Here is a 12,822-nt window from a genome sequence, read left to right as displayed (position 1 = left end):
GTTTAAGTGCCCAGTGGTCAAGTGGTTAAAGGGTGTTTCTGAAACCAAAGCTTTGGACGTAAACCATTTCAACACAACAGCGTAAAGAATAGCTAAAGAGGCCTGTCAGTCACTATTATAATTTAACTTTTAGTGTGCCTTTAGCGATACTTAAATGTTAACGCAGGTCGATGATTTAGGGCCAATGACGGCAACTTTACTAATGACACTGGGTAAGCTTTATCAGAGAGCTTCTCTTGGGTCTAACTGCGCTCCTAATAGGTATCAATTTAGGGGCTGTGCCTATTTGCCTAAATAGTGTCCAAAACACAGGTCCTCAAGTAAAATAATACAGTAAGACATATTTTGAAACCTTGATTCTTTATTGTACAGAAGCGAGAAATTATATTATGACAAAGAAACAACATTTGCCAGCTGATAAGTGCACAGGCTACCTAAACAGATATAAATGGAATACTGAATACATTGTTTGGGTAGTACCTGACACTTTGCCACTGTAGTTGTATATTTCAGACAAGCTTGATCAAATTGAAAATAAATCTGATGCTTTGTGTCCAGCTTTAGATGAACTGCATACTGTGATTAAACTTTTCATTAGTTTATCATTGCAATATTGCATTTTTGAGTGTTTTATTTGAGGTGTGTTCAGCCAAGTCAGTTGGCTTTTCCTTTATTGTTATTTCTTTATGGTGGAATGAGCAAAAGTTTCTAATGAGCTGGGCAGCACTAAACTAATTATTGTGAAGTTGTTTTACAATGGTCTAAAGTTTTCCAAGCAGATTACCAAATGTTTATTGTTAAATCATAATGTCACGTATGTAAAGCAGTGGACAGATGAGCAGTCACATACTTGTAAACATTAATATTAGTAAATAATGTTTTGTGGCACTCCCAGTCTTCCATATATAAGACAGCAGAATGAATAGAGAACATATTGTGAAGGACATCAATTTAGAAACACACACTTTTAGGTCATCTGTACAACCTAAATCCATCATCATGAGTTACGGTGGTCACTCCTCTTCTGGATCACACCATGGAAGCTGCCATGTTGGTAGTCATCTGTCTAAGATCCCAAGCTACACAAATGGTGTTTCTCATGGAGGATCTTCAATTAGCCATCATGGAGGATCCCACTCTTCTTACCACCATGGGGGATCTCATGCTTCTCATCATGGAGGATGTCATAATTCACATCATGGAGGTTCCCATACTTCTCACCATGGAGGCCCCCACAGATTCCATTCTACAGGTTCGCATAGTTCTCATCATAGAGGATCCCATGCCACCCACCATGAAAGTTCCCATAAAGTCCATCATAGTAATCACTATAGAGCCCCCAGTGTACATGGAGGATCAGGAGGCAAAGGAATCTCCATATCCAAGCACGTTCATGGAGGTGCTCACAGCAGCAATCATAAAAGCATTATTAGCCATCATGGTTTGTTCAATGTCAATGGGAAGGAAACCATGCAGCATTTAAATGATCGTTTGGCTTCCTACTTGGACAAAGTCCGCTCCCTAGAGCAACAGAATGCCCAGCTTGAAAGGAATATCCGGGAGTGGTATGAGAGGAATCAGCCCAGCACTTTACCTGATTACAGCGGCTTCTTCAGAATCATTCAAGAGCTTCAAGGCCAGGTAAATAAATGATAAATTTATATTTTTTAAACTCACCCTGACACCTACATATTTAAAATATAAAAACAGATTAGGCATATTAGGCATCTCAAAGGATACCAGATGACACATGTTATACAGCACCCGAAAAGAGTGTCAGTGCATTTCGTTCATGCTTTTGAGCACTCTGATGTGTGTTACAGAAAAATACAGACATGCACCTTTTTTTTGCAGCACACTTGATAGCACTGGAGGACAAGACCTGAATAGAGTGTACACATTGTATACTTTCAATAAAGTTAATAAAAAGGTAAACAATGCCTTGCATTGTAAAACGCATGGCACTGCTCATCGCTATTGGTGAATACCAGCTGAATGCTAAAAGGGAATGTTTTAGCATGTGGCTAGGTTAAATGTACCCTTAAGTCATATTACAGTGCAAGACATAATAGATATGCAGTAAACTACCTTAATTGATAAAAGAACAAAGCTTAGGTAAATACACGCTATGAATTTATCCTTTGCAATAAATAATTAACATCTATAATTTCCAGATTTCCTCAACTTCTGTGGAAAATGCCAGGATTATATTACAAATAGACAACGCTCGTCTAGCAGCAGATGACTTCAGAAACAAGTAGGCCGTTCTATATGTCATGTCTTTCATGATTATTATCAATATCAGCATTAATTGCTTTGTCTTCCTTTTGTCACCAGGTATGAAATGGAACGCCAACTGGCAAGCAGTATTGAGGCTGATGTGAATGGACTTCGTATACTCCTGGAAGAACTTAACAGGGAAATATGTCATCTAAGGGCACAAGTAGAAAACCTTCAGGAGGAGCTGCAGCTAATGAAGAGGAACCAGGGGGAGGTAAGATAGCTGTTACCCCTTTTTCAAGATAAATCAGACATTTATTTTAAGAAAAATAATTCATAATGTGTTGTTACAGAGCAGGTGTAAATATTGTTGAAATCACTTTTGCTTCAGAGGTATGCTGCCACCCTGGTCAATCTGTGGGAAATTCATAAACTTTTTAACACCTTTTGTTATTTTTTTATCTTTTTATAATTGTCAATGAACTTAAAGTGTAACTAAACCCAGGACACTGCAATCACTATATCTGATCTTCCACAGTACACAGAACATGGAAATGCAATTATTTTAGCAAATAAAAACTGCTAAATACATTTTCTCATCAGCAGTCAGAGCAGTCGTGTGGCTTCTATCAGTGTCCAAATGAGCACTGGTTAAAGCTGTTGGGAGGAATTTGCTGACTGTCTTGTAAAACTGAAAGACTCCTGACCCTCTGTCTGTTTAGTGCTAATTGGCCCTGTGCTGATTAGTGATGGACGAACGTTTCGCCCGGCGGTCGTTTCGCGGCGAATTTCCGACTTTCGCCGTCCGCGGGTTCGAACGCCTTTTTCCGTCGTTCGCCCCGGCGGACTTACGTGTTTAATGTATACAAGAACTTTAACCTTTCGTGACACGTTTATCATGTGTTACAGGACAACCAATTGAGACATGACAGCTCATGGACACTTGGACATTCCCCCTAACCTATAAATACACCCGATCCGGTGGCCATTTTACATTCTTTCTTCTGTCACTGTAGGGAAAGGATCCTGTGTGGAGTAGGGACAGAGAAAACGCTAGCTATTTGGTACACAAAAGTTCTTTTCAGGACTGGTATAGGTGTTAGGTCAGCAGCCTGAGTTTCTTTTGTCAGTTTAGATAAAGGGACAGAGCGCTGTATGCTGCTATTTTAGGGACAGCTCAGCCAGATTAGTCTTTCTTCATCATCATCATCATCATCATCATTAGCTGTTACTATCAGGTCCACAAAAGAGCTGTTCCAGCTAATCGTTCCAGCCTACTCTTTTTTGCCAATTTGTATAGGGACAGGCAGGAAGCAGTGTGTCAGGCAGTGAGGATAATTTTAAAGACTTGCTGTTACTATTAGTTCCACAAAGGTTCTTTTCAGGACTGGTATCAGTGGTACGGTAATAGGCTTGTACACGTATAATATTCTTTCTTCCAAATATAGAAAGAATATTATACTTGACTGCTGCCCTTCTGCTGCAGTCTGCTAATCATTCACAACTCACTTGTTCCACAAAGCTCTTTATCAGGACTGGTAACTTGGTCTGTCTAGGGTGCTACGGTACATAGGCTTGGGTGCGGTACAGTCTGCTGTTCTGTAAGGACCGCTATCGGTCCACAATACATAGGGTTGCCGTGCACTACTGCTGACCGCTGCCCTATACTGCAGCAGTCCTTCAGCGGTATAGGGACTGACGCACAGTCTGCTAAACACTAATACACAACCTGCTTGGTCCACAAAAGTTCTTATAAGGACTGGTAACTTGGTATAGGGTGCTACGGTACATAGGCCTGAGTGCGTTACAGTCTGCTGTTCTGTAAGGACCGCTATCGGTCCACAATACATAGGGTTGACGTGCACTACTGCTGACCGCTGCCCTATACTGCAGCAGTCCTTCAGCGGTATAGGGACTGACGCACAGTCTGCTAAACACTAACACACAACCTGCTTGGTCCACAAAAGTTCTTATAAGGACTGGTAACTTGGTATAGGGTGCTACGGTACATAGGCCTGAGTGCAGTACAGTCTGCTGTTCTGTAAGGACCGCTATCGGTCCACAATACATAGGGTTGCCGTGCACTACTGCTGACCGCTGCCCTATACTGCAGCAGTCCTTCATTGGTATAGGGACTGACGTACAGTCTGCTAATCACTAACACACAACCTGCTTGGTCCACAAAAGTTCTTATAAGGACTGGTAACTTGGTATAGGGTGCTACGGTACATAGGCCTGAGTGCGTTACAGTCTGCTGTTCTGTAAGGACCGCTATCGGTCCACAATACATAGGGTTGCCGTGCACTACTGCTGACCGCTGCCCTATACTGCAGCAGTCCTTCAGCGGTATAGGGACTGACGTACAGTCTGCTAATCACTAACACACAACCTGCTTGGTCCACAAAAGTTCTTATAAGGACTGGTAACTTGGTATAGGGTGCTACGGTACATAGGCCTGAGTGCGTTACAGTCTGCTGTTCTGTAAGGACCGCTATCGGTCCACAATACATAGGGTTGCCGTGCACTACTGCTGACCGCTGCCCTATACTGCAGCAGTCCTTCAGCGGTATAGGGACTGACGCACAGTCTGCTAAACACTAACACACAACCTGCTTGGTCCACAAAAGTTCTTATAAGGACTGGTAACTTGGTATAGGGTGCTACGGTACATAGGCCTGAGTGCAGTACAGTCTGCTGTTCTGTAAGGACTGCTATCGGTCCACAATACATAGGGTTGCCGTGCACTACTGCTGACCGCTGCCCTATACTGCAGCAGTCCTTCAGCGGTATAGGGACTGACGCACAGTCTGCTAAACACTAATACACAACCTGCTTGGTCCACAAAAGTTCTTATAAGGACTGGTAACTTGGTATAGGGTGCTACGGTACATAGGCCTGAGTGCAGTACAGTCTGCTGTTCTGTAAGGACCGCTATCGGTCCACAATACATAGGGTTGCCGTGCACTACTGCTGACCGCTGCCCTATACTGCAGCAGTCCTTCAGCGGTATAGGGACTGACGTACAGTCTGCTAATCACTAACACACAACCTGCTTGGTCCACAAAAGTTCTTATAAGGACTGGTAACTTGGTATAGGGTGCTACGGTACATAGGCCTGAGTGCGTTACAGTCTGCTGTTCTGTAAGGACCGCTATCGGTCCACAATACATAGGGTTGCCGTGCACTACTGCTGACCGCTGCCCTATACTGCAGCAGTCCTTCAGCGGTATAGGGACTGACGTACAGTCTGCTAATCACTAACACACAACCTGCTTGGTCCACAAAAGTTCTTATAAGGACTGGTAACTTGGTATAGGGTGCTACGGTACATAGGCCTGAGTGCGTTACAGTCTGCTGTTCTGTAAGGACCGCTATCGGTCCACAATACATAGGGTTGCCGTGCACTACTGCTGACCGCTGCCCTATACTGCAGCAGTCCTTCAGCGGTATAGGGACTGACGCACAGTCTGCTAAACACTAACACACAACCTGCTTGGTCCACAAAAGTTTTTATAAGGACTGGTAACTTGGTATAGGGTGCTACGGTACATAGGCCTGAGTGCAGTACAGTCTGCTGTTCTGTAAGGACCGCTATCGGTCCACAATACATAGGGTTGACGTGCACTACTGCTGACCGCTGCCCTATACTGCAGCAGTCCTTCAGCGGTATAGGGACTAAGAGTTTTGTCACAGGGTGATTTAAAAAATGACAGGCAGAGGAAGAGGCAGGCCCTTCCGCAGGGGTGGTAGGGGTAGGGCAGGAGCAACAGCCTTGAGCCAAAGTGGGAAGTTGCAGAAGGTGCGTTCAATTACTTTAAAGGACGCACCAGACTTGGTTGAGTGGCTCACTCAGCCTTATTCTTCTGCACCCTCCTCATCCTCTCGATCTGCACCCTCTTCTTCACTCTCTGCTATGTGCACCCCCAAAGACACTACCACCAACAACACCACCACCACCACATACCTTCCGCTTGAGTGCAAATGGGGGCCTTCATGCTCCAGTGTTTTAATAGGGACCCCCGTATAAAAAGCATGAGGGTCAAGGACCAGTACTGGGTGGCAACGTACTTAGATCCCCGGTACAAACACAAAATGGCGGAAATGTTACCGCCGTCGCAGAGGGCTGTCAGAATGCAGCACTTCCAGGCCTTGCTTCGAGAAATGCTGCATTCTGCTTTTGCGTGCGCTGGCAGAGGAGCAATTCCCACTCCCAGAGAAGGATTTGCGGGTACCAATCCAACAGCGCCTGCAAGAAGAGGCCGGTTTGAAGATGTGTTGGTGACTTCGGATATGAGGTCATTCTTTCAGCCGACCCATCGACAGGTGTCATCCGGATCCAGCATCAGGGAACGCCTAGACCGTCAGGTGTCCGACTACATTGGGTTAACGGCCGATGTGGACGCTCTGAGGAGTGATGAACCCCTAGACTACTGGGTGGGCAGGCTTGACCTCTGGCCAGAGCTTGCCCAATTTGCAATCGAACTGTTGGCTTGCCCCTCATCCAGTGTCCTGTCCGAAAGGACGTTCAGCGCAGCAGGGGGGATTGTGACCGATAAGCGTACTCGCCTAGCTCACGACAGTGTTAACTACCTCACATTTCTAAAAATGAATGAGGCATGGATCTCGGAGGAATTCAACACATGTGATCAGTAGACCATGTATATGTCTATAAACAATTTTTGGAATCAAGCACACAGACCTTCTTAATTCATTTGGCTCACTTCCCTGACCCAAAAAAGCACACCGTACTATATGCCCCTACCCTCCTCTTTGAAGAGGTTGAGCGGTGTCATATTTCTACTGGGGCTGCTTATTATGAGGGGTTCCCACCATCCCTGTGCTGTGCTGACTTCCTCCTGGGTGTTCTTATTATGAGGGGCTCCCACCATCCCTGTGCTGTGCTGACTTCCTCCTGGGGGTTCTTATTATGAGGGGATCACACCATCCCTGTGCTGTGCTGACTTCCTCCTGGGGCTGCTTACGGTGCTGCTGTCAGCGCTGTATGTCACGGAGCTGCTGTCAGCGCTGTATGTCACGGAGCTGCTGTCAGCGCTGTATGTCACGGAGCTGCTGTCAGCGCTGTATGTCACGGAGCTGCTGTCAGCGCTGTATGTCACGGAGCTGCTGTCAGCGCTGTATGTCACGGAGCTGCTGTCAGCGCTGTATGTCACGGAGCTGCTGTCAGCGCTGTATGTCACGGAGCTGCTGTCAGCGCTGTATGTCACGGTGCTGCTGTCAGCGCTGTATGTCACGGAGCTGCTGTCAGCGCTGTATGTCACGGAGCTGCTGTCAGTGCTGTATGTCACGGAGCTGCTGTCAGCGCTGTATGTCACGGAGCTGCTGTCAGCGCTGTATGTCACGGAGCTGCTGTCAGCGCTGTATGTCACGGAGCTGCTGTCAGCGCTGTATGTCACGGAGCTGCTGTCAGTGCTGTATGTCACGGAGCTGCTGTCAGCGCTGTATGTCACGGAGCTGCTGTCAGCGCTGTATGTCACGGAGCTGCTGTCAGCGCTGTATGTCACGGTGCTGCTGTCAGCGCTGTATGTCACGGAGCTGCTGTCAGCGCTGTATGTCACGGAGCTGCTGTCAGCGCTGTATGTCACGGAGCTGCTGTCAGCGCTGTATGTCACGGAGCTGCTGTCAGCGCTGTATGTCACGGAGCTGCTGTCAGCGCTGTATGTCACGGTGCTGATGTCAGTGCTCTGTATTACGGTGCTGCTGTCAGTGCTCTGTATCTCCTGCACCCTCTTGTTTGCCTACCCTGGTCCCTGACCTTCCCTCTCCTCCATTGCCTTCATTAGCTCCATAGTCCTGAATTGTCAGAACAATTTCCCAAATAAAAAAAAAATGCTTGTAGTTATCGATCCCAAATTCACCTCATACATGTATTATGCTATTGTCCAGGTGGTGGGACTACGTGCTACCCCCTAATAATTACCCCGTGGCCGCAAATTCGACCTAAAGGTTTGCGAAATTCGCCTCCCATTGAAGTCAATGGAGCCCGCGGCGAACGGTCGTTTTCGCGAACGTTTGTGTCCGTTCGCGTTTCGCGTTCGCGAAACGTCCCGTCGGAAGTTCGTCCATCACTAGTGCTGATCACATGCACTCTACCAAGAAAAAGAAAAATCTGTACCAATACACACCAAACTGTGCATGTGCAGATTGACTCAATAGGCTGCATTATCATTAAATTATCAGGGGACAAAGGAAGGAGAGGAGGATCAGAGAAGCCAGAATCACTCAGTGTTTTTTTACAATCCAGAGGATGAACCCCTTAGGTTTGACAGGGGGTTTAGTAACACTATAAATTATCTCAGTAATATCTCAAACTATTCTCAAATGCATCTAAAAGTCCACTACGTTTGTACATTGACATATAAGCCCAAAAGCCGAGTCAACGCAGGTTCTAAAGCACACATTAAGGAGATCTGCAGAAATGCACCCATAACACAACTAGTTTCTAACATTTTTACTTACAGGAAGTCAACTCTTTGCAAGCTCAGTTGGGTGCCAGGGTCAATGTGGAAGTGGATGCTGCTCCATCAGCTGATCTGAATAGAACCTTGTTTGAGATCAGAGAGCAGTATGAGAATCTGATGGAGCGGAATCTGAGAGAGGTGGAAACTATTTTCCGACAACGGGTACGTCTTTTTGTAGACTAAAAAAGCTTGTTGAACCTGTTAGAAAAATAGTGGGATAGCAATCTATTACATTTTGATAATTAGGCCCTATTACGTCATGGTTATATTTCAATAAACAATAAATATTGATGATAGCATGTTCAGCTTTAATGCTCAGTTATACTGTACCATCCCAATCTTCCCATCACAGTGAACATCAGGACCACTGAAATATTCAGAGGTCCCCCACACCCCTTGCACAGTCACAACTATTCTACATGACTCTAATAAACCTTCTATTTATATAGACTGAGGAACTGAATCGTGAAGTTGCTTCTGGTTCTGAACAACTCCAGTCTGTACAAACTGAAGTCATTGATTTGAGACGTACCATCCAAACCTTGGAAATTGAACTGCAAAGCCAGCTCAGCTTGGTAAGTGTTATTGCCAGCCAATTAATAAAGTTTGTTTCAATGACCAGTTGCTGGTTGTTTTAGTCTGTGAGCCTCTTCAGTTCATTCTGGAAAGACTAACAGTATGTACTGCAATTAACTGTTTTTTTTTGTATTCAATCTTTCTTTATTTTTTCCCCAGAAATCAGCTCTAGAAAACACTTTGGCAGAGACAGAAGCCACATTTGGGGCTCAACTTGCCCAATTACAATGTTTGATAAACAATGTAGAGTCCCAGCTGGCCCAGATGCGATTTGACCTGGAACGTCAGAATCAGGAATACAGGATCCTGATGGACCAAAAGACTCACCTGGAGATGGAGATCGCCACCTATAAGCGCCTATTGGAGGGTCATGATATCCAGTATGTATTTCACACAGGACAAGTAACTGAATTAATATTCCTTAAAACATACAGGCCTCACTTTATAACAACACCCATTCGAATGAATCTTTTAAGGGAAAATAAATAATTGTTATATTTAATATAATTTTTATATAATTTATTTGCTATAATATTTAATCATCTACCAGAATAGAGCCATACAATTTGGAGAGCAGCTTAATTCTAAAACCAGACAGTTCATAAAATATTTCCATTTTGTTTACCAATATATTATTCAAACCAAGCCATACAGAATAGTCAGAATACCATATATTTCTTCATTATTCTTTACTGTGTGTTTTACATTTCAGCACTTCAAGTCAAAGTTTTCAAGGAGACAGCCATGGTATGTAAACATATATTGTCTTAAAGTGATTGTAAACCTATATTATTTTTAAAAACAAACATGTCATACTTACCTGCTATGTGCAATGGTTTTACACAAAGCAGGCCCGATCCACCTTTTCTGCCTGCTCTCCTGGCTCCTCTCCTGCAAAGTGCCCACCATAGTGGCTTGCAATGGGGGCATTTGTGGGGGATTGCTCCCAACCTGGCTATGTGTGTCCATAGACACACACACAGTGTGGCTTGACCCCACCCTCCGATCCTCCTCACTGACTGTGATTGACAGCCAGTGGCTCCTGCTGCTGTCTCTGAATCTATGAGGAGGGAAAGAGCAGAGAGAGCCACTGCTCTAGTTCACAGGGTTAGATCGAGGCCGGGCTCAGGTAAGTATAAGAGAGGGGTTGGGGCTGCACAGAGAAAGTTTTTTATCTTAATGCAGAGAATGTCTTAAGGTGAAAAAAATCTTTAGGCATTAGAACCACTTTAAAAAGCAGGGAGCAAGCTGGTGGAAATATGTGTAGAATGTAAAATATGGGAAACATTTTAACTAGTACCTGGAAATTAATGCCATTTAGACACCATCCCATAGGGTTTGGATGATTAGACAGCAACCTGCTTCCCTTCCTACCATGTGCCAATGGTGGGCTTTGGTCTAAAAATGACCCACAGTAGTTTTCAGCTGTAAAAATGTGGAATAGTCTTGCACATGAACTTATTCTAGCTGTAGACAGTTTCTACAAAAGTTGTGTGCGTTCATGATACTGTAAAAACATAAAGGAATAACTACATTTTCAAATGCATAGTTTAATGTTTGTTGAGGTACCCCTGCTAAAATCAATATATCTACAACTCATGGTACATAAGCAGGTTTCTCAACTTGACTAATTATGTAACAATAACAATGATAATTGGAATATGGTGGATTGATATGAGAAACATAAACAATTTGCATCCCTTTACAATGTGACATAGATCTTTATTAATTTGAACTATCATATCTTCTACTTTCAGGATCTCCCCACACAGTGAAAGTTCACCATGTGACTAGCCCCACTCATTATAAACATCATCAAAGTCATCACCAACATCATAATCACCATAATGTTTGCTAATGTGTTTCTGACTCTTCTGGAGAACTCTGTGGGTAATAGTATTATCCTAGCTCTAAAAAGTCTTTTGGTGTCTTCCTCTGACTTCTTCGTATGTGGCCTTCAGTATCTGCTTCAGATAGGCAAAACTTGGCATGAGACATGAACTAGATCCACCAAATTACCCAGTGCACAAAAATGAAATTATGCAAGGTTTAAGATTAGTTAGATACAATATGTATTCATTTTTAGATGTTGGTGGTAAACTATTCAAGTTTACCTAAATTGTAAGTTAATTTCAAGATGTTAACCCACGTGTTACAAAAGCTATGGAGTTCAGGCCTTTGAACCCTTTTAAAGATCCAAAATGAAGGAAGATATTTTCGTGTACCCAAAATTATTTAGGGATTACATTATGCTAGAGCATAAGATATGAATTTTCATTCACTTCTTTCTTGGAGCACTTTCAATACTTTTAGGTCCCAGGCACATTCATCTTGTAACAATAATGCCTTTTTATACGCAGGCATTGTGCCAACATGTAGTGCAATGTGTTGCAGTGCCATTTATTGTACAACAGCATTGAATGCCACCCAAAGGCATGAACAGAATGCATCTATGCTATAGTATGATGCAGTACACAACATAGTATGATATGGGTTACGTTGAAGTGCTTTGGAGAAAAAAATAGAGCGCAAGCATTTTTACCTGGGACACATTCAGAACAAATAACCTGTGGTACCACAATACCCTAAAAAAGTAAGTTGTGATGAATGTGTTACTGTAACACTTTCAAGCATAAACAGGCCCTTATGGTACTTACAGTTGCAATGCAGTTTTCTTTACTCAGAAGAATTGAGTTGTTCCATAATCTGTCATTTGGAATTACAATGATCATATGCAAAATGAGTTAGAATATGAAGCAGTCTGAACAGTATAGAATAGAATATGAATTTTTGCTGAATTCTCCTTCGCAATGTAGTTTCCGATTAAAAAGACGCAAAAACAGCATCTTGAAATGTGCCTATAGTATGTGAATGCACATAAATCACGTGCTTAATTCAAGTGGAACTCTAGTTTTCTGTTGTGAATTTAGTGGGTATTATTAACATAATTGTGTGCAGGTTTTATTATTGTAGAGTTGAAGCATTGGTTTTATAATAATATGTTATGAACTCATTTGTATTGTATACCATTGTACACATTAATAGATTATTAGCATGCAGTATGTACTACAGTAGTAATCTGGTGAATTTTGATCATCATTCTCTTGTCCTTGTCACCTACTAAATTTTCAATAAAACAAATCCTATCTTCATGCAATCAGCTGCTTGTGTGGTATTAATGATGCACATGATTTTTCCATACTAAAAAAATAAAAATAAAAAAACAAAACATTTCTAAATAGTCTTTCATATAAGTGCCCACAAGGACCAGTGCCTAGGGCAGCAAGATTGCAAGGGCCAGCATCCATACTCAGACATTACTATCCATCTGGTCTGTGGCTTAATTGAGCAAGAATCTGCAGGAAAGGGGGTGCAAGGGATTCTGAGAGGGGTACAAGACTCTTTATAGTTGAGGAAACATAAAAAGTAGACCATATGCCACCTCTAGTAGTTTCTATTATATAATTGTGTAGTGGTTTCCCGTGGGGTCACTGAATGTAGTAGTTCCTCCCGTCACCCTTCTCAGTTCAGCATTCACTTCCAGCTA

At 43.2% G+C, this 12,822-nt stretch overlaps 1 protein-coding gene across 1 annotated transcript; it reads left to right on the top strand.

Moving 5' to 3' along the window:
- The first annotated feature begins 918 nt into the window (after positions 1-918).
- On the top strand, positions 919-12,423 carry LOC143935783 (keratin, type I cytoskeletal 19-like). The gene is made up of 8 exons (XM_077459893.1): positions 919-1,641; positions 2,175-2,257; positions 2,338-2,494; positions 8,700-8,861; positions 9,149-9,274; positions 9,435-9,655; positions 9,988-10,022; positions 11,033-12,423. The coding sequence occupies exons 1-8, from the start codon at positions 919-921 to the stop codon at positions 11,131-11,133; spliced, it is 1,608 nt and encodes a 535-aa protein (XP_077316019.1). The 3' UTR covers positions 11,134-12,423.
- The last annotated feature ends 399 nt before the right edge of the window (positions 12,424-12,822 follow it).

Source organism: Lithobates pipiens, unplaced genomic scaffold (assembly GCF_037356315.1).
Source record: "Lithobates pipiens isolate NorthernLeopardFrog02 unplaced genomic scaffold, aLitPip1_a1.2 Scaffold_28, whole genome shotgun sequence".
In the NCBI taxonomy this organism is placed as follows: Eukaryota; Metazoa; Chordata; class Amphibia; order Anura; family Ranidae; genus Lithobates; species Lithobates pipiens.
The sequence above is the reverse complement of the archived record's forward strand: the minus strand, read 5'-3'. Positions and strand labels throughout refer to the sequence as shown.